The sequence below is a fragment of the Cryptomeria japonica genome, unplaced genomic scaffold (assembly GCF_030272615.1).
Source record: "Cryptomeria japonica unplaced genomic scaffold, Sugi_1.0 HiC_scaffold_94, whole genome shotgun sequence".
Taxonomy (NCBI): domain Eukaryota; kingdom Viridiplantae; phylum Streptophyta; class Pinopsida; order Cupressales; family Cupressaceae; genus Cryptomeria; species Cryptomeria japonica.
In genome coordinates this window covers 451,104-474,469 of record NW_026728916.1, presented here as the reverse complement: position 1 = coordinate 474,469, position 23,366 = coordinate 451,104, and the positions used below count along the sequence as shown (strand labels likewise).

The following is a 23,366-nucleotide window of genomic DNA, read 5'->3' as shown; positions in this document are numbered from 1 at the left end:
GGGCTTCACATCCCAACAATCTACCACTTGAAATCCAACTGGCATAGCCATTCTCTCAGTATTCTCTACATTTCAAATTCTCCACATTGAAATCAGGCTCATCAAAGACTTCAATATCACACAATTTTTCTCACAGACACTATGGATAAGCCTTTTCCAAGTCAAATCAGAGTCAAATATATCATCTCCTCCTAATAAAAACTCAGGTACAAATCCACTTTTTGGAGGTTCAAAAAACACTCCATCACGATACACTCCTCTTGTGCTCCCCGTCAACAAAAAATCTAAAGACATGGCATCTTTCTCAAACACCATGATTGATGAGGCCTGCTCAATAATACCAATTCATAAGGTTCTAGAACAAACATCATATTCCTTGGAATAGACATTGTCATCATGCCACCTATAGCTTTTGGTACCAAGCTACCAAACTCGATTACGTCCAAAACCGTTACAAATCCACTAGCCGTTAGGTGTGGAAGGGCCCATAAGTATGATGCATTGTTGCATTTTGCATGCCTACTAATGCAATCATATTGTAACAACTTCACATGGAAAACCATTGGTCTAGCAGGATACATGATGTCACAAAGTCCATCCACCATGGCTAGTTGTTGAAGCCCAAGTCATCCTTCCTTTAACAAATCCACAACATTAATTTTCATCCAATCAGTACACACCAAGCTATGTGGGTATTCTCCAATTTAGGCCAATGCCTCCAGTGATTCATATTCACACACTAGTTCATCCAAAAGCTCAGAATGCTTTCCATGAGAAATTTTCATAGATGCATTCTTTAGAAGATCCTTACCTTGGGCAGATGTGGACAAGCTATCAATGGAAATATCATGCTGAGAAGAATGAAATTCATCATCTTCACATGCCTAATATGTACTTCCTCCTTCATCCTCTGGCAACAAAACCCCTTCGTTAGTTCTTGTCAGTGGAGGTTCTCATTCCTTAATGCATTCAATGGAAATGAAATCTAGGGAATTAAATATTCCAATGGATCTTTCCTGATTTAACTCTGCTAATTCATGGTTGCTACCTTTTTCTGGCAGGCACTGCTTCCAAACTAGAATCCCATATTTTGTGCAATTAGGGATGGTGACAATGGCCTCTTCTACTTTCATGGTCTCAGGAAAATCTACTAGATACAACTTCTTGTTCTCCTCATCCTCCACGTCGAATTTCTCAGCCTTTATTGCTTCTATCACTAACAAACTCTGTATTATGTTGTCCAACCATCCATGATCGAGTGTTTCAAACAGGGTTCACTTGTCTAGCCACTTATTCACCTCTTCAATGTCCAAAATTTAAACTTAGGACACGATGTCCTTCTCTATATTCATTTCTACTGACATATCCATAGAACCTAAAACACTGTCTAATCTAGAAAAAAATGTATTGACGGTAACCAATTCCTTTTTCAGCTCTTCATTTCTTTTTTTGTTAAAAAAACTCCCACTCTTTCATAAATTTGTCTCATAAATATGCCATTTCATCTTCCATATTGTATATTCACTCCATGAGAATAAAATTTTCCTCTCAGTCTCTCAATTCGTTCGTATAGGCAATCTTCTAAGTTTTTGGCCTTACCTTCTTCAGGGTCATTTTCATTTGTCAGATTTGAGACTCTATCCTCCTCACCCCAAGAGGCATCCTTCTCATCCTGGAAGAAAAAAAAATAGTCTCTTCTTCTTCAAATAATGATTACTTCAAGCCCTCTTCTTCTTTAGCCAAAGTCTCCCCCTTTTTACATCCATCCCACCAATGAACATGAGATTTATTTTCAACCTTCACTTGGAGATCACTCTCTACTAAGTCTAGACTACCAAGAAATTTATTGATGATTAATTTGGCTTCATCAACTAATTCGGACTCATCATTTGAAACTTTAGCATGTCTCCTTATAACATGAAAGCACCCAGCTCTGGGATCAAACACAATACATGGGAACCCATGTCTGCTCAACATTTTACCATAGCTCTGTTAACAATTGTTAATTATAAACAAGCAGAGAAAATATATTTAAGAACTCCTAACAGAAAACTAAAATAGAAAACACATAACACAAGTTTTAATGTGGTTCACCACTAAGTGGTTACGTCCACCAAAAATGTAGGGAGTAATCTCTATTAATCAATAATACAAATACAACACATCAAGCATGGACTATACTCAAGTATACATATAATCATATAAAGGCTTCAAGCAAAGAGTTTCTAAAAGACGAATAGTCATGACTATTGGGCTTCACATCCCAATAGTTCCAAGTAGAATGTAGGAAGATTAGAGCCATTAGAGCCACTGAATGGATCGCACTAAAACCAAATTGGATCACTTCCTATGTCCACTTGTCCTTGGAAATTTTTTGGTGGGGTTTTAATGCTAAATTGCACGTGTTGTGGGAAAGTGGGTTAAAGGAGAAATGACAACAACCAGTTAGGTTTTTGTCCTTTCTGATTGTACAAATCTAACCAAGGCTTCCATTCTTTTGGGCTTGGTAATGGCAAAATTTATTTCCAAATGGAGGCCTCCACGCACTACTTCTACTAAGAGTAATCTAAGAATACAAAATATGATTCAATTCAACACTAATAGTGTGATCACTTAACACACATAACAAAGGAGAGAACAAGGAGCATGGTGAGTCTAGGAGCAGGAAGGGATGCAAGAGCGGGACTAGGGTTTCAGAGGAGGTTGTTGAAGACTTGAAAGATGGTGATGGCGATGGCATTTTTGTGCCTTGTTTCATTTTGGTCCACTCCTTCGCTTATGGTTGTTTACTGGGTAGCCATGATAGCAGAACTAGAACTGGTTGAAAGAGTGGATGCTGGTCTAATGGAGACTTGGTGCAGTGGTTGTTGTTCCTCTATGTGGGCCTCGTCAAGGGGGAGGCTTGGCGGTGGGAGATTTGGCCTTTTGTGGCTCACCCTCTATAGCCCCTTTGTAGTTGTGGGTTCCTCATTGCTATCCTCCCTCTTGGTCTGACTATGACCTATGGATGTGTCACTACCCTTATCTCGGTGGAGTGTGGGGGTGCTATTTGGGACCTAGATGGATCTACTTGGACTTGGCCTTTGTTAGGGTTCTTGAGCTCTTCTACCCCCTCAGGTTGTCTATTGCCTTTGGAGAGTTTTTTTCTTCGTAGGGGAGCTCTGTTCCTCCTTTTTCCCTCCTTAATTAATCTATAGAGGTGAATAGAATCCTGGTGGGAGGAAGCAGTGTCTGGTCAATCTTTTCAAGATGGATTTTTTTAAGGGGATCTATTGCCCTATTTTTGGAGGCTGGAAACTAATCTTCTTTCTTTACCAAAATGATTGTTCCTGACCACTCTAATCCTGTGGAGGTGTATTATCTAGTTCTGTCAGTTCGCTAGGTTCTTACTTACTATGGGCCTTTATTTTCTATGAAGGCTTCAAGAGCCTTTTTTAATCTCAGATCTTCTGTGTGTGGGTGTGGTTTTTTTTTTCCCTTGACCTTTATGGTGTTGAATGGTGCTTGGAAGGCTCAACTAGTGATCTGTATCTCTTTAGATCCTATAGAAGTGGGTCCTTTTCTTATAGAGGTGGAAAAGTGCTCTAACAAAGGGGAGATTATTTTCAACTAGTTTTTCTCTGTTGGCTTTAACTTGTGGATTTTGGGACCTTTCCCAAAACTCAGTTTACTATTGGTTTTGGGAGCTTGCTCAAAACCCATTGTGGTTTGCAGGGGCCTTGATATACCCTTTGGTTGTGGGAGGCATTCAAAACACAATCTCTTGAAGGTTAGGGGAGCCTTTCAAAACCCCTATGTCTCGATTCAGTTTTTAATGTTTCTTTTATGTAATCAATTCTCACTAGCTGCTAATAGTTTTTGAGGGCCCATCACAGACTGTAGTTGTTTTTGGTTAAGGGATGGGCTAGCCTTTTGCTGCCTAATTTTTCTGAACATGGCTAAGGGAGCTCAGAAAATCCTTGATGTTTTGATGTGGGAGTCTATCGACTTAATCTAATGATTTATGTTGTGTTGCCAGCTGGTTTGGTGCTCATTTTTTTCTATTTTTGGTTGTGCTAGCTTTTGGCTAGTTCTAGCCAAATCTATTGTTTTAGTTTGTTGATCTTATTTGCCTATCTTTATGGTAGAAGTTTCTTTGTAGGTTTCAAATCCTCACAAAATTTGAGGGTTTCAAGTCCCTTTAAAACTTGATGTACGGGGTTTCTAGTCCTCTCCAAACCTGTTTTCCCTTAATCAAAAATAATGTGATCACTTAATTGTATTTCATTGAGCATCTATTCAATCCCGTTTTCCAAATTCTCTTAATTACTACTAGAGGCAAGTTCACTGGGGGTCATCATTTATAAAGATTAGTCTGTATGTTAATCAAATTGTTTAATTAATTGGGCACCTATTGGTTTTTTATCATTATTTTTTTGATCTATCAAACAATGGGAGATAATGACAACTTGTACAGACACTCCTTTAAACCCTAACTTCTCTTGTATTCTGTTGAAACTAGGTTGTGTATATATGCACTATTAGTTGTGTTCTCCTACAAATTGAAACCAATATTGAGTATTGTAGCAAATAGGTTTATCCTTCAAATGGTCCCATTCTAATTATTTGTCAACTCCAAAGTTATCTTTTTTTATTGTAAGTTCTCCCTTGACAACTAAATAGAATCACTCAATGATTGTTGGATCATATGGATTCTTGAACTTGTTTAATTACATGTAAATTAGTAGCCTCCTCCATCTTATTTCTTCTAACATGTGTTGTGGAAATTTATAGAATCAACATCTAGAATGTCCACATATAGAATAATTTGATTGAAAAATCTAACCTCTACATCAAAAACAAAATGGTTTTTCAAGAATAACATATTCGTATTGTTCTATGTCTTTTCTTCTATGTAAAAATCTAACCAATATATAGTGGTTGTAATTTCCCTTTCTTGATTACATATATGTATCCTTAATATACCAGCCTCTAACTTTATATAAGTAGCTATAATTTCTTGATTTTTATCTCTTAATTATTGGTACCTATTGATATGCCTCTTAAAAATAATATAGCTTTATGATGCTCAAATCATACTAAATTTTCATCTTTAAGACATTGATGCATGAAGAAACTCTCACATGATCTAGTCATTATGACTTAATTTTATAAAAAAAATATTTTGTGTATTTGCATGAAGCTCCATTTTCTATAATTTCTATAATTTATTCTACAACTTAGATCAATAATCGTGAAAATAATATGGCGTTCATTATAGTCACTTTTGTATTCTAACTTGTCATTTTTTCTTCCCACTATTTTTTATTTCAATTCAACATCTTTCTACTAATGTGCAACATGAAATTGTTTCTTTAGTAGTGATACCTTGATACTCTTAAGGTCCTCTATTTGATTATACTCAAAATATCCTTACATTTAATTACCTAATGAATTAGATTTTCTTAGCCTAAAAATACTAACTAGAAACTCCATTTTCATTTTTTTATCAATCTTGAAGATGAAATTATTTAATTATAGTCTCCAGCATCCATTTTATCTAGTGCACCTTCCTTTTCCCATCCCTCCTATTTTGGTCCTTCATTTTCATCACTCACATATTCTACTCTTCAATGTGCATGGCCACTTCCTTTTTCCTCTTAAACTAGTTCCATTCTTATGAACATCTTAATTAGGGATTCAATTACTCTATTAATCTTCTTTTTATTTTATTCTAAGAGGCATCCTTTTTTAATTACTCTTCTTTCCTATTATAACACCCTTTGTCAATGTTATGAACTCCTCTTGCCACTCATAACTTGGTGCTCATGTCAATTTGTCTTGATATTTGAATTTATGTATTATGTTGTTTTAATATAATATAAATTTAATTGACTTAAAATAATAGCTAATTAATAATAAAATATATTAAATTTTACAAACTAAAATAATATGGGAATAAACCAACTCATGATGAATGAAGTTGAGTTTAATGAAAACCTAATCGACAAGAGAAATAGTGACATGGGGAAAGAGAAAAGCCATCCATGTAGTTTTTGTTCAAATTCTATGTCAACTAGTTACCACTCATACCTTCTAAATGGTGTGGCAACAAAAAAGAGAAGACGATGTATTTTTTTTAAAATCACACCATGAGAATACTTAATATCAAGGAAAAACAAAGGATGAAATGCCACGAATTTGAATGATATTTCCCCATGCCCTCAGGAGACTTTATGTAAGACATGGATTATAAACCATCATTACCTTGTGTTAGTCTCATCTTCCATTTCCTTTCTAAATCTTCTTCCATCTGCTGCCATATTCTTATAAGTGTTATCATGATCATTGTCATATGAGTGAGAGATAGATTGAGTCACATAACTTTACCAAAAGAAGAAAATCAACACTCCATTAAGAAAGGATAGAGGAAGCTAGTTGAATCAGATCATCACCAGTAAGATAAATCAAGAGAGCTTCATCAGGAGGAGGGGCAACTTCTCACACTTGATATGACTTCACTACTAGGTAGGATAGTTTTCTAATGCCAATATTGTTAGAAGTTAGTAGATAAATTGCTTTTCAATTATTAGTTCTTGCTTGCAAGAAATTATACCTGAGCGATTCTTAATGAAACAATGATTAATCTTTTTTTCCTAAGCCAATCAAACTATCTCATTTTTTTGTCTAAATTTTTTTCATGTATACATTATGTACAACTTGCACATTTTTTTATTTGAAATACTTATCCATGTTGAATTCTAAAAAAACTGAGAACTGGTATAGAAAATTCATAAAAAAAAGAAATCTTTTAATACAAACACAAATCCTTTATTCAAATCTGGAAAACCCAATTAAATTGTTGCAAGACATACTAAACATTGCAATTCAACAGTTTTTATAGAGGTTTCAACCTCTTCCAACAAATAGTTCACTCCTGATTACATTTCATGCATTCACTATGCATTATTCGAATAAAATAATTAATTGAGTCTCAAAAATAATTAACCAAATAAAACTATAAATTTTCTCCTAAAAATAAAACATGTGAGTGCACATGATTTATTTCACTAAAAATAAAAATGAACTAATTCTCTAAAAGAAAACTAATATAAGTTTTCTTGTTGTACATGGAAAGAAACTAGACTTCTAAAATTAAAACATGAGTTGTATGCATATTCAGGGCATCAATTATCTTCATACTCCCCCTTGATGCTGAGAATCACAAATTTATCTTGAAGCTTTGAGAAACTAAATCTTTGTAACCTTATGTGACCTTGTTGTACAAGAGAATTCAATGTAGTAAAATCCAAACTTTGGCAACTCACTTCATGAGAGATCACAAAGTCTTCCCTCCCCTTCCTTTACTTAAAGTAGACTCGTGGCACTTCAATGTGCCATCATAGCAACCAGTCATCTGTAACTTGACTCAAACATCCAAACTATGTTTGATCACTTCTCCCATTCACATGCAAACATTTAGGCTTGTACAATGTTTTGAACATATTCATTAACTTTTGCCAGCAAGATCCATCGATCCAACCATAATCAATCTGCATACAACCTTTCTTAGATTTCTCATTCATCTCTTCATTCCAACATGACTTCTCACAATGATTCTTCAACCCTCAATTGAATAAGGGTGAAGACCTCAACACTTATCTTCAGTATGTCCTTCTCAATGGCAATGTGAACACTGAATTCTTTTAGCTGATTTACACAAGCGTGTAACACTAGCAACATCAAATCTCTATTTCTTACAATATCCAAGACCTTCATACTTTGGTCTCATAATTGGATGGATGGGCTCTTGAATTTATTGCTCATGCTTTTCCAAACCTTTTCCTTTATAACCCATTTTCTGCATCATCTTCATACCAATATTATTTTTAGCGTAACCTTTGTTTTTAATATGACAACTTGCACATGTGCATGCAAACACATCCTTACTTTCAACTTGACTATCTCCACCCGAACAAACTTTTGGTATACCATCCATATCAATTGAAGGACACAAATCACTTGTATCACATGAAGCATCACATGCTAAAGCTTTCAACCTTAAACTCACATTTTCTTAGGCCAACAATGTTATCTATTTTTAAAGATCATCATTCTTTTTTTGGACTTATTAAAAAACCTTTAACTTTTTATTTAATTCTACATTTTATTGTTCAACTTTCTCCAATTCTTTTTTAAGAATATCATTCTCACATGAACTTTCATATATGTCTTTTCTCAATTTTTTTATTGTTTCTATCAATTCTGAATTTTTTTTAATAAAGGGGTAAAAACTTTATTGAAAATCAGAATCAAGAATTACAAAAGAGAACTAGAGTCTCAAAGACCCAGGAGGGAACCACAAGACCAACCCAAGATTAGTCAGCTCCGTAACTATCCATATCCTTAACAAATATCTTATGCAGGTCCTAACAGTAATACGGGGAGAGTTTCTCCCAACCTTAAACTTTCCAATCATCATCATGTTCCGAGGCCCACTTAGCCAAACAATCAATTGCTCTATTTGATTCATGAGGAATGTGGATGAAAGACACCTTCTTGATCATAGAACTAATTTGAAGAATCTAGTGAACGATCCCTGCCAGCTGCTAGTGAATCCCATTCACCTTCTGCTCAATCAACAAGTTAACAATAATTAATGAATCTGACTTGCATAACCTTCCGCCACTCCAACTCCAAGGCACACTCAAGGGAATAGAAAATTGCTAATCCCTCCATAAATTTATTAGACTGTCGCCCTTTATGCACCAAGAAGAAGAAAACCACCTCCCCCTACTATCCCTACCAACACCACCAATCCTAGAAGAGCCCAGATTACCCCTAGAGAAACCATCAGTGCTAATCTTGATAGACTCATCCTAAGGGGGAATCCACCTTCCCACCCTTTGAACCTTCTTCATAGCACATCTACCTCTCATGACACAAGCTGAGGCAGGAGATATCTCCTACAAATCCAACCTACTCACAATATCATCCTCACCTCTATCCAAAGGAAAATTCACCTCACATTTAGCTTCCATCATCTCCCTAATCATACCAATGATTTTATTTCACATTTGCTAAACTAACGATCTAACCTCCAAAAATATCCTCCTATTCCTCTCTAGCCAGATCTACCATAGTATGAAAATGGGCCTAATATGCCAGACAGTCTGGAGAAAAGAGGACAAAATAGGAGGCCTGCCCAAACTACTCCAAAACTCCACCAAAGAATCTGCGGGAACACAAGGGTGCTTCCACACCCTCCACCAGTAATGCCAAATTAGTAGCAAGAAAGGGCATCTGAAGAATAGGTGTGAGGAATCCTCCTCCCCATTACCAAGTCCTCCAATCTTCGGGACAACAGCTCTTAGTACCCACTAGCCACAACAAAATATGCCCTCATGGTTTGGGGACCAAGCAAGTCTATCCCTACCCTTAAGGGAGATACAATGTCTACTTGTAAAAATGCCATACAGCTCAGTACACTCTTATTCCATACTAGCAATTGACTATTCACTAGGATCCTTCCACCGCTCCAAATCCAAATGCCCACACCTATAAACAACCTTAAAGTCACTCACCCTAGACCCACCTGCCTCCAGGAACCTCTGGTAAAGGTTCTCAAGGTTGGGAAACTGATCAAGGATGCGGGGATATCCATCCCAAGAGTTGAACCAGAAAAGAACCTCTTCTCCCCTCTTACATATCCAAAAAACTCCTTCCTTTATAACAAAAGCCCCTTTCTTGAGAGTACTCTAAATCGATGAACCTTTTCCCTCAAGTGGATATCTTGGGATTTCCTCCTTTGGGATGCTCTGCATATATTTACAAGACAAAATCCTAGCCCAACCTTGATCTTGTTTAACACACAACCTCCAGTACAATTTAGCCGCCAAAGTCTCCCCAAATAAAACAAATTGCCTTAAGCCAAGATCACCCAACTGCTTCGGGCTACACACCAAGTCCCAATTGACAAGACACCATTTGTAGGAAGACAGGTTACCTACCCATAAGAATTGTCTTCCCAAAGAATCCAATCCCTTCAAGAACCACTTAGGGGCCACTTGGAGCATACAATGATCAATCGAAAGAGCTTGAACGACCAATTGGATCAATTGAACCCTCCCAACAAAGGATAACCATCTATGTGTCCAATGTTCAACCTTCACGCAAAATTTATCCAAGATACCCTACCATGAATCCCTAGGAGGATTACCAGTAGAGATAGGAATACCAAAGTAAGTCAAAGGAAGAGAACCGACCTGGAATCTCAGGATATGAGAAATCCTCCTCTGAATAGTTCCAGGTGTGTTGAAGAAGAGAATGGTAGATTTATCCTCATTGATCAACTGGCCTAAAGCAAAAAGATAAACATCCAAAACTTTACATAGATTTGGACCTTCTCTAATCCGAGCTAATCCCATCAGGGTTGTGTCATCAGCAAAATGCAAATGAGATTGAGGATGCAAGTCATTTCCCCAACTCCAACCTTGAAGAATACCCAGACCCACATTATGCTTAATCAACCTCCCCAGACCCTCATCTAGAAGAATGAATAAGTACGGGGAGAGGGGGTCCCCCTGACGAAGACCCCTAGATGTACCAAAAAACTATGTATGATCTCCATTAATTCGCACAGAGAAGGAGGTAGATGTAACACAACTCATTACCCATTGAATCCATTCATCAACAAAGCCAAAGGCCCTAAGGATCTTCTGGATAAAGGACTAATGGACTATCATAAGCCTTAGCCATATCCATCTTAATAAACATAGCTTTTTCCTTGGAAGCTTCCATAAAATTACAGGTATCAGTAGCAATGATCACACCATCCAGGATTTGGCAACCTTCCACGAACCCACTCTCTTCCTCTAAGATGACATCTCCAAGCCAGTTCTTCAACCTCTCTACTATCAACTTAGAAATGATCTTATAGATCATATTACAGAGAGAGATAGGGTGGAACTGGCCTAACCAGTCAACCCCATCACACTTGGGGATTAGTGTAATGAAAGTTGCATTCAATGCATGAAGCATCTTCTTATTCCTCTGGGACTCTTGGACCACCTCCAATAAGTCCAATTTGATAATATCCCAGAAATCTTGAAAGAACTCAATTGGAAACCCATCTGGACCAGGGTCTTTTCCTTTCCTCATGTGAAAAATAATCCTCTCAAGTTCTTCTAGCAAAATAGGACCCATAAGCTACTCATTCATCTCCCTAGTAACTATAGAAGGAATACAAGAAAGAACCTGATTCTCCTCTTCTGATTTCCCCTACATATCCTCACTAAAGAAGGACCAAAAATATTGTATAGACTCCCTAGAGATATCGTGCAAGGATAAACACTACTCACCTTTAACATTGGCCAGAACAGGAATAGAATTGCCATGTCTTCTTTCTTTCACTAAATTGAAGAAGAATGTAGTCTTCTTGTCCCCCGCTTGATGCCAATCAATATGAGCTCTCTCTTTCCAATAGACTTCCTCCCTAAGCTCGCATTCTTCTAAAGCCTTGACTTCTCTGTCTTCTTCCCTAAGAAAGGATTCAGACAAACCATGCTCTCTTATTTCCCTGGTAATGCCATTGAACACTATTTGAGCACCTTTCTTAGCATGAAAAATATTCTTGAAACACGGGTGGTTCCACCATTTAAACTGAACCTTAACAAATTGCAACTTCTTGGCAAAAGTGTACATAGCAGTGCCAAAAGTTGGCCTCCCTTTCCTCCACTACTCCGCAACATGATCCTCTAAAGAAGGATCCCGTAACCACATAAGCTAGAATTTGAATGAATGAGTGAGGGTGACTCGAGCAGAAGAAGACACCAACTTTATGGGCTAGTGGTCCGACCCTCTCCAGTCTAGAATCTCCAAAGATGTGGACCACCCCCCACCAACCCAAAAACCAAAACCCAGAAAGCAATCCAAAATCTCTGCAATCCAATACTCCCCTACCCTCCTGTTGTTCCATGTGAACAGATAATTACCAGGCTTAATATCAATAAGATGGAATGAAGATATACTATTCTGGAGAAGGAAAGAAGAAGGTTACAAATGCATAACACCACCCTTCTTCTAACACAACTCTAAAATAGCATTGAAATCTCCCATCATAATCCAAGGATGAAAAGGGAACAACCCTCACATAAAAGAAATGTGAGACCATAAATTCTGCTTACCCTAAAAATTAGTGGGGGCATAAATGTTAGTAAACAAGATATATTCCCCAGTCTCAAGACTAGAGGAAACCCTGGATAAATAAGATCTGGAAGCAACCCACTAAATAGGATGAATCCTCAAGGGGTTCCAAAGATAGGCCACCCCTCTAGAGGAGCCAACTACTACAATACATTGACACTCACCTCTCCTCCAAAGCTTCAACACCACACCCATCATACTTTCCACAAAAAGTTTAGTTTCTTGCCAAAAAGGACATCAGGTGAATGACTCCTTATCAACTCCCAAACAATTTTTTGTCTAGGGCCTTTGTTCAAGCCCCTCACATTCCATGATAGCACAATCATTTTAGGGGATTGGAAAAATGAGAATCCAGAGTCTTTACTGACCCTGACTCAACCAAATTCTCTCCCATCAATTTTATCTTATCCAAATCCTTCTTTCTGCCAACCTTCGAATTCTTCTTCGATGCTCCTTTCTTAATGTCTTTTTGATGAAGACCCAGGTGTAAGGAGGTTTTATTACTTTTGACCTCAGCAAATTCCAATGTTTGAGCTACAGGAGAACACTCTCCCCCAGCCAACTTCACTTCTGCACTAGAAGTGGGTCCCAATTGGGCCACTACTCGCTGATCCATCTCTATTTTCTGACTTCCAAACACTTGCAGAGCTTGGGTAGAGTCCAGATCACACTTTCTAGAACCAACCTTGATGCACCTTGATCCAAAGAAATTAACCCAGGGTTCACTTCCTATTGGATAAGTTCATCCAAGGCTTCAAATCTGTTAAAGGTGTCCTCCTCTTGTGTCTCCTTCAAGGACCTCTTTTGTCCTTGATTCCTTTTCTTTGTCCTAACTAAGACAACTATCTACACCCACTACCTCATCCAACATGGCATCTTTTCCTTTATCAGGCCCATCTACGTTATGGGTCAACTGTTGATGTTGGCGCACCACCAGTTTATACCTAGGACACTTGCACTGTAAATGACCATACTCATGACATAGACGGCGCCGAAATGGAAAATTCTCATAATACAACTATTGAACCCAAGAATAAGAGCCCGCACACATATCTATCATATTTGGTAAAGGTTTACTAAGATCAATTTCAACATAGATACAAGAAAATTCATTACCTTTCTCCCTAGGGTTTGCGTTGAAGATCCAACAAGCTTCCCAAGCAATGAAGTGATCATCCACAACACATCCTCTTGATAGCATTTCACCGGAAAATGCTATAATCAAACCCACACTGGGACCCTATTCAGGCTCTCCTCTGAAGGTTTAAACCTTGCATGTCAAGGTTTGATGAACAACCCCACCTGGTTGTAAAAATACAGGCCTCCTTCAAAAACCCTATTGTGATCCTCCATGCAGTTGAATGTAACCATGAAGTAGTTGTTTTCCAATAGCATAATCTCCATTTCCCCTTCTGCTGCCCAAGTCCTCTGCACCTATTTTTCCAAAAATTGCAGAGAAACCATCATCCCCAAAAACTTGTAACATAGTGAGTGTTTTGAAAAGTATTCAACATCTTCAGCTATCATCTTTGGAGGAATAACCAACTTCAGTCTCTCACTGCATCTCTCCAGACAGCCATTAATCTTTGTAATCCAAGAACCACCATCACTACCAAACCCCGAATCTGAGGCAAAAAGATTCTATCAAAAGTCTTGATACTTTGGGATGGGGACTTTGAACCCACCATGACATGAAAATCCATGATGGGAGGTGCCTTCGAGGCCTCTCCCTCAATACTAGACATTGTACCTCACAAAAAACCCACATCCCAAAGGGGAAAAAGCAAGGAATCACACCCCTGCAAGGTAACAAAAACCCACCCCTCCCAAGCACCACTGAATGGAAAAGAAGACAACCCCCCTACCCCACTGGCTATCCATGGGCCTGCAGGGAACCCCGAGCCCTTGTCATGCGCAACACAACCCTCCTCCCGCAGACCACCACTCAACCACCAATACCTACCACCCCTAAAGAAACTCCTCCCCTCCCTACACTAAACTCCACCACCCTCCCCTGGACGCACCAGCAGACAACAACTACCCATGAGCTAAGGCATCGATGCCCTAGCTTGAAACCCAGTAGACTCCTTTGCGAACGATGCCATCTTCAATCTCATTTTAGTTTCCATTAATTTTGAATTACACTTGTTTGTTTTCATCAATTCTTCTTTCAATAGATCCTTCTCACAAATTAAACTTGTGTTTTGTTTTTTCGTCTTTTTTCCTATTTTTCCCATTCAAACACACAATTTAAATTTCCCTAATACACTTCTTCTACGCTCTTCTTTCTCTTCTAAGACTTTTCAATTTTCTTCAAACTTCTTTTATGGAAGCTTCTACAATCAAGCGACTAAGGAAACAAAGACTTCAATAATTATTGGTGACTGAAATCTCACCTTTCAGGGATCTGCAACCTTCCTTTCTGACTTCCAATAACAGTAATGGACTTTCCCACAATCTTTTTCAACACTGCAAATTCTTGAACTCTTCCATGGATCCCTTCTAATGCTCTAATACCATTTGTTGAATTCTGAAAAACAAAGAACTGCTACAACAAATTCATTAAAGAAAAGAAATCTTTTAATTACAAACACAAATCTTTTAGTCAAATCTGGAAAACCAAATTAAATTGTTGCAAGCCATACTAAACATTGCAATTTAGGAGTTTTTATAGAGGTTGCAACCTCTTCCAACAAATAATTCATTCCTGATTACATTCATTATGCATTATTTAAATAAAATAATTAATTGAATAGTCTCCTAAAAATAAAACATGTGAGTACACATGATTTATTCCACTAAAAATAAAACTGAAATAATTGTCTCAAAAAAACTGAAAAAAGTTTTCTTCTTGTGCATAGAAAGAACTGGAGTTCTACAATTAAAGCATGAGTTGTATGCATGTTTGCGACATCAATTATCTTTAATCCAACATATTTTGGTAGTCTGCAATTAGTTGGTAGATGAATTTGTAGGTATCAATGCAAGAGAACGCACTATCGACGAGGTCTCTGCCAGTACATTGCAAGATCTACAGGAGCTGGTATCGGTAAATAAGTAAACAGTTGTCTTCTCATATTTTCTTTCATCCTTTGTGATCTTTTCTGGTGGCAAATCATTTTTATCATGTATGTTGCATGCCAGATAGCGATCAAACTGGTGAGACGGATATCATAGATTTGTTAGTGTTACGAAGTAACGGTAACTGATGAAAGTTGGATGGATTATATTTTTTTTATTTTTGGTCTCTTTAGTTCTAGGTCTGCTATGCTACATTTGCATCTCTTCTCCTATAGTTGCCTTCCAGCTTCTTTTTTAATTCTGTCTGGTCATGTTTCATATCCTTCAGATTCAACAGCTGGTGGATTATATATTTTCTAATGGCAAATTGTACGGATGTGCATCTTATTCCTTTTAAAAAATATTTTGCAGTGCGTCTTTGGGTTGTCGGTAGAATCAATGTTGTGCTGTTATGATTCAAAAGGGAACAATGTGCTCCCTATTCTTTTGCTTATGCAGGAATGGCTGTATGCCTAAGGAGGTTTGAAGGTATGTAGTTCTATTCTTACATAATAAACATATTTCATTGCATCTGAATAGTGCTTGAGGAGTTCACAATTGTCTTGCGGTCTCACTGACATTTGTTTTATATGAGCTTGCAAATGGAAGGTATATTCTGCATAAATGCAGAGAGTACAGAAGAAGAGCATTTACGAAACCAACTCAATAAAGCGATTGTTTCTGATGACATAGACGTACATTATCTAGCAGATTTGATAAAGGTATGCCTAATAGATTTGTCTTAGTGGTAACTAGTTTACGCAACAAGAGTAAAGATTAAATTAATCTTTTTTGGCCATATTGTTTGTCCATGTGATTTTCTTTGTCAACATTTTGCATAGGAATTTTTTTGTATCATTTGAAGTTATATGTTTCAAATAAGTAGTGCGTGTATGTGAAAATATCTTGTTTATGCTATGTATACTCTGGTTGGAATTACCTGAACTTCTATGTTTGGTTTCTAAGAGCAATTTCACTTTTCAACACTAGCTTGAACCCTAAATTCATTCCCCATTTTATTTCAATTTTTGGTTTCATTCATTATGCTTGAATAAAATTTTAGAGGAAGAATCTTATGGTTCTCTGGAACCAGAGTGAATGCAGAAACTCATTCAAGCATTCCTCAATTTGGGTGATTGCTTCTTGTCTACTTTGGCAGCATAATTCCAGCTTAGATCTTATCACCTCTGGAGCATTTTAATGCTTTACAAAGTGCCATAAATACAAAAAATTGTCAATTGGTTAAGAGAGCTTTAGAAGCAACAAATGAACTTCAGTCATATTCATGGATGAGCGCACCTCGGCTTTAGATGCTCGGGTTGCTGCTATTATAATATGTGCAGTGCGGAATACTGTGGATACAGGGTGTATCGTAGTTTGCACTATTCACCAGCCAAGTATTGATATTTTTTAAGCATTTGATGAGGTAATTACATGGGGTATGACATTTGAGAATGGTAGATTCTTCTTTTTGTAGTCTAATCTTGGTGAATTTTTCATTTATTGCAGTTGTTGTTAGTGAAGTGGGAAAGTGAAATCATTAATGCTGGTGCACTGGGCCTTCAATAAAAAAATCTAATAGAATATTTTGAGGTAGAAAGAAATTCCCTATACCAAGAAAGTATGGTTTTTCTTGAGTGTCATTTATGCCTAAAAATTATGAGGCAAGGTTTGAGTGAATATTGGTATAATTTTCTTGAAGGCTATTCCGGCCATTCTCAAGATGAGGGATGGGCATAATCCTGCAACTTTGATGTTAGAGGTAACCTCTGTGGCTGTTGCGCACCAACTTGGTAGAAAATTCACTGAGATCTACAAAGAATTGAATCTTTGTAGGTAAGTACAAGTGAAGCTCATTACAACAATTCATTTCCAATCACTTCTTCATCTTCCATCTCGGTCAGAATCTTTGGATCTTCTAATTATTTTCAAATACTGAAATATAGCATTTTATAAAGGTAAAATATTTAACTAGTTAAGGAGTTAAGTGTCCATGTTTCTGCTGCCAAGGATCTTTACTTTCCAGCTCTATATGCTCAAAATCTTTGGATACAATTTACATGTTATTTTCTGAAACAGTTTTAAACATATTGGCGAAGTCCTGGTTACAATCTGCTATGTTTTTCTTTCACTTTTATCTCAAGATTGATCTGTGGTATCATCTACTGGCAACAAGGGACAAATATGTGAGCCGATGTGATATGAAGTTGGAGTTGAATTAACTTTTCACGATAAAATATGGCACTCTATAGTTCAATTGGAATATTCAAATTTCATAGTAAGCAATATCTGTGTTTTTGTTTTAATTCTAATCCATAATTACTAAGATTCAAGTGTAATAAAATCAAGAGCAAGATAGCGAACAGGACCTGTTCATGATGATGGGAACCATGTATGCTGCAAATATATTCTTAGGCTCTAGTAGACTGAATGGAGTGAAAAGCATCACAACAGGTGTAATCGACCAGGAAGTCTTAAATTTTATAAAATCTAATGACATGCGGGGTATTCAAATCAAAAAATCTGTTAGTTGATGAAAGTTTTAGTTGACAATAATTTCTGATAGACAAAATTTTGGAAGATTTGTTAATATAGGTTGTAGACCAGCTCTGATGCTATTAGTTGTGGTGCTTGCTTTGCCACTGAAGCCTATGCTCTCGCCATTTCCTACGCCTCTCCTACTACTGCCTCTGCTTGCTCTGGTGCTGCTGGTTATTATACGGATGCTTATTAGGATAAACTAGGCAATGTGCATAAAGTCGGAACAAGCTATCAATATTGGTGGGGGGTAGCTCGCGAGAACTTTATGGCTTGGTAGTATCACCTTTTGCTACTGGGCTTTGCCTTTGCTCTCTTCGCTGCTTCAGGATCTGGAACAGGTGCTCTCGGCGAAGCTACCCCCTACTTATCTATAGGCGACTGGATCAACAGAATCTCAAGGGTATGCTGGACAAGGTGGTGGGGAAGTTTAACTAAGGTATGCCTTAGTAAATTTTTAAATTCAATGGAGGGGAAAGAATCTTTTGAAATTGAATGGAGAACCCTGAAGAACCATTTCACAACTGTCTACAAGTGGAGAACCATACACACAATGGAGAACCATTTCATAGTTTGCAAGTGGCTCAACCATAGACTGACTCCTTTTCGCAAACTCAGTCCCTGCATTCATAGGCAGAAACTTCGTTGCTTTCTAGCTCTTCTTTTCTTATGCGATTGATTCAGATAGAAACTACAATAATAATAGATGAGTCGGAAACCATAAATAAGATAAGATTTTGAGAATTTTGGTTTGACATCTGTTATACTGAAATTTAGCTATCATTTTCCTATTAACCAATCTAAACTATTCAACTCGGTATCTGCTTTAGATAACTTATATCTTAATGGTTGTACAAAACATTTGGAGGACTTCCATAAATATCATTACGCCACTAAAATTATGCAAAACTCCATGAGAGGGTTTCATTCTTAAGGTGTAATCATTTCATTTAACATTTCAATATTATTTTTCTTCCATCTTTTTTAGGTGTGCATTTTTTTTCATGATTATAGTTATTATCAAGTTGGGAACACTAGCATGGATTTTGATTTAGGGAAGACATTATACAACATAACCCTTCTTCCTTTTTTTCTGTGTGTGCAAGTTTATATCTAACATCAAAAGTGGTATAAGAGCATAGAGTAGACTATTAAAAGTTGTGATGACTTTTGAATAGGTGGAAACACCTCGAGTAGGGTGCCCAACACCTGTGTTTGACCATTTTTTGATAGATTTTTGAGAGATAGACCTACGAGATAATAGTTTATTAAATACTTCATTGATTCATTAGATATTTAAAGATATATTATAGAGGTAATAGAATTTTTCTTATTGTATTTAAGGGTTGTTGCATTAATTTTGAAGGCTTTAGAGAGTTGGTGTGCATTAAAAACTTATGGATATGAATTCTTTATTATATTTCTAGTCAACCATACCTAAGAACTACCTTTGGAGGAGTAAAATTAGTAAATCCCAACCGCAAGGTCAAATTACATATTTATTAGTTTACATCATTCCCAGCCACCACTAATCATCCTTAGTATTTAATTAGTCATATAAGGTGTTGTTCTAATTGTTATAAAGTTATACTAGTTAAATAAGGTGTTATTTTAGTATTTTGGAAGCCTACATCAATCATATGTGTCATTATACCAATCATCAAAACGCTAGAATAGTCATATAAGATGCTGTTCTAACATTTCAAAAGGTTACATGCATCATATCAGGTGTAATAACAATTAATACAATGTTATATCATACACTAATAATATTGTACCTATATTGAAGAGAATCGATAAATCATTTGAAGTTCCTTTTGAGTTGCCATATTGCACCATCCATGATAGTTTTCTTGTGAATGCACTTGGGGAAATGTTAATTTAATAAATTTGTTTTCTAGCTTGCATATCAATGTTGTCATTATTTTTCTCATTTTACACTTAAATTAAATGAATGTTGTTACTACTATCATATGAATTTATACTTATATTAGAATGTAATTTAAAGTTATGTAAGGTTTTTCTAAATTTTCTAGCTTAGAAGGTGCAATTTAAATTTCTATTACAATAGAAACTTGTTATTCTTGGGGGGTGTGATGTAGAAAATTTAAAAAATATAGAAAACTATAAAAATAAAAATAAAAAAAAGAGCATTTCATATGTGCAGGGATAAAAGTCTTGATATATTAACTAAGTTGAGCTTTGCATCTATTGCGGTAATTTAATGATTATATTTCGCTATAATGGTCATTCTTTTCTTGAAAACAAACAAAAAGTTATTAGAGATGCTACAATAGTTTTTTCTATTTGTAAATATCAAAACTCTAAATAGATGGGAATGTGCAAATGATTTTGAGGAAAGCACAATGTCATGCAAAGCATGCTGTTACTAAAAGTTAATACCCCTTATTATTATTGCTCATGATTTATAAATTTCTAAAAGAACAAATCTTAATATTTTATTTAATATATATTTGTATTAATATTAAATTGAATGATTCCTTTTCATTTTGATGAGTTTGAACCTCCAAACAATTGATTGAACTTTCATGAAAAGTTCAATATGATTCAACATCACAATTATTACAATTAAAATTGCTTGACCAAATTAACCAAAATTTAATCATTATCAAATCTAAACAAATAAATATTTTCAGCCTATTTCAAATTACATTATAACAAAAGAAAAAATATATATATATGAAATAATAATACTATATCAAACAATCTATTAACTAATATCTTTGAATGAAATGTTCATAATAAAAATTATTAAAAATGTTTCAACCTATTTTAAATTACACAACAATAGAAAAAAACAATTATAAATATGAATAATCAGTGGCATCATTTATATGTACTATATCAAATAATTTATTGACTAATATCTTCATTTATAGTGTTCTTTATTTATCCAACATGCCCATTCAACATTATGGAGCGATGGTTACTTTCAGTTAACATACGATTGATATCAAGCAACAACTTGGAAATTTTATTGCGTTTGATTAATCTATTAATAAAGAAATTACAATAGAAAGTATCACCAGCGACAAACCATGGCAGCTCAAAGTTGGAGCTTTAGACTGTGTGTATTCGGGATAGAATAAAGGGCCATTGATAAGACGCCTGCAATTGGTGGGGACAAACGAAAGAGTCTCATTGCCATTGTCGTAGAGAATATGATAATTTTGTTGTTGGAAATTTCCAAGGACGGCTGGCACACCTTCAACAGAAGCATCCCCCATATCCAGCACTGCCAGACACACTACAGATGGATCAACGTCTGTATATGTAATGAAATTCTGTTTTCCTTCAATAACATAGTCTGCGCCCCCACCCATGTGAAACGTCATATTCAGATAAGGTGCAAAGGCATAAGTTGCTTGATAGCATAGACTAAACCCATCTCGAGAGATGTTAATTCTCTTGTACCAAGGAGAAGAATCCGAAAAAGAATCCAAAACAGATCCTACTGCAGTGAAGGCTCCATTCGGTAAAACAGTATACGGTGTTACAGAGTCAATGATGAATCCCCCGCTTCCATTCGCTTGTATATCGAACGTTCCTTGCGGAATATTCACAGATAAGTTCCCCACACTTATTCCTTCCACTGAGAGGTAATAGTAGCTGTTGAGCTCCGGCGTGGCTGAGTTTTTTATCATCATCGTCGACTAGACTCCTGTGGCGCTCAATTCTGCTGCGCTGCCGAAAAGGAGAGGCGTGGAGGATATGTCATCGTAGTCTTCCGAGTAATCATCGGCAAGACAGTAGGAAAATTTAGACTCGCCAATCTGTGAGATGAGCGATAATTTCCGTCGCCCAAGCCCCACGACGCCATTTCTCCCGACGAGGCTATTTTTCCACACTACGCCGTCAGCACCCACCTCGCCGTCTCGCTGGGTGTCATGGCTACACCCAAATGCTACTCCAGCAAAGGAATGCGAAGTCCCGCTTCCATTTGTCATGGTGAAGGTCTCCGAGAATAACTCGCCCGATATGTTCCGGCTGCCTGTGTAATTATGAGAAAATTGACAGCTGGTTGAACAGGTCGAATTGGGAAGATTAGAGCAGAGGGAAGATGGGCAGGGGAGAGATTTGAAGGTAGAGGAACTCGTGGGGAGGGCTGTGCAGTCAAACCAAATTAGATCGCTGCCCGTATCAACTTGTGAGCGTATGCTTATTGGTGGCGTTCCCATTCCGATTATCATGAAATATGCTCTGTCCTCGCCCACCTCAGGAATACCCATACCCACTAGAGGTTCCAGTTTTCCTGTACTTTGAGCTTTAATTGAGGATTCCATTCTTTTGAGCCTGCTAAAGGCTGAATCACTTCTGAACTGGTGGTTTGCGCGCATAGCTTCCGCAAGAAGTAACGTACAAAAGCAGCACATGAACAGATTTACCGCAAGCATTGTGACCACATTTTTGTATGCCATTGTGGACTTAATTTTTCTAGCCTTTAGTTGCAGGCCTGCTTAGTGGGGAGTGGGGATCGCCTTGTATAACAGTACCCTACTAAATCTATGAGTCGGTTTCTGACAACTTCTATATTGGCTCCCTGTTGGTTCTTGGACCATTCTTGTGTTTAGATATTTTATTTTTTTTGGGTTTTTGACAGCTTTCATCGCAGCCGGCTGGTTCTTGGACCATTCTTGTACTTTGACATTGATACATATTTGTTTTGATGAGAATCTCCCACAAGACGACGAAAGGAAAGGGGATTCGAGGAAAGCGTTTACAGTCTGTACATGTACTTGTCGACGATGCTAGTTGGTAATTTATTGATTAAGCATTACTTTGTTTTTATCTCTAGACGGCCAATAATTGTGTTTGATGCCACATTTGTACGAGATAATTTATCCCAATTCCATCCTGTGTACTGCTACAAATTGATTTGTGAGTTTACTATATCAAATCCATTGTTATCATACCGTGCTACAAATACAGGAAGGAATGCACTATTCTCACTTTAAGGTTAGCAATAATCCAAAACAATGTGTAAGAGAGAGTGTGTGTATCCTTGCATAGGATTTTGACAAAGGATGTTGTAGTGAGGAATGAGAGTAATGAAGAGAGTATTCCTCTAATAAAAATAATTTCAGATCAATAGAGTGAATCCATAATTAAAATGTAAATTATAATGGATTTATTTTAAGAGGATGGAAATGGCCATGAACATTGGAGAGTATAGAGTGTGAGATGGGAAAATGATCTAAATGGAATGGATGTTAGAGATTATAAATTAATTAATCTTATTTTCGAGATTAGAAAAAATAACGAAAATGAAAATTTGAAGTTTCTTAGTGTGTCTAGGTTTAGAACATCTAATTCCTTAGCTAATTGAAATGTAAAAATATTTTGAGTATAATCAAATAGAGGACCCCAACAGAATCAAGGTAACATAAACCAAGATAAAATTGCATGTTGTACTTTGGTGGAAAGATGTGTTGTTGAAATAAACAGAAGTGGGAAGAAAAATGACTACTTAAAATAGGATAGTTACTAGAATGAAGGCCATGCTATTCCAACCTGGTTATCAACTTGAGTTATTGAATAAATTTTAGAAATTATAAAAAATGGAG

At 36.6% G+C, this 23,366-nt stretch overlaps 1 protein-coding gene across 1 annotated transcript; it reads right to left on the bottom strand.

The window, feature by feature from the left end:
- Window positions 1–21,455: 21,455 nt before the first annotated feature.
- On the bottom strand, window positions 21,456–22,220 carry LOC131864821 (aspartic proteinase nepenthesin-2-like). Its single transcript, XM_059215289.1, has one exon. The coding sequence runs from the start codon at window positions 22,218–22,220 to the stop codon at window positions 21,456–21,458; it is 765 nt and encodes a 254-aa protein (XP_059071272.1).
- Window positions 22,221–23,366: the final 1,146 nt, after the last annotated feature.

Coding starts and splice junctions, on each gene's coding strand:
- LOC131864821 (XM_059215289.1), bottom strand. CDS start 22,220: ATGGCATACAAAAATGTGGTCACAATGCTTGCGGTAAATCTGTTCATG.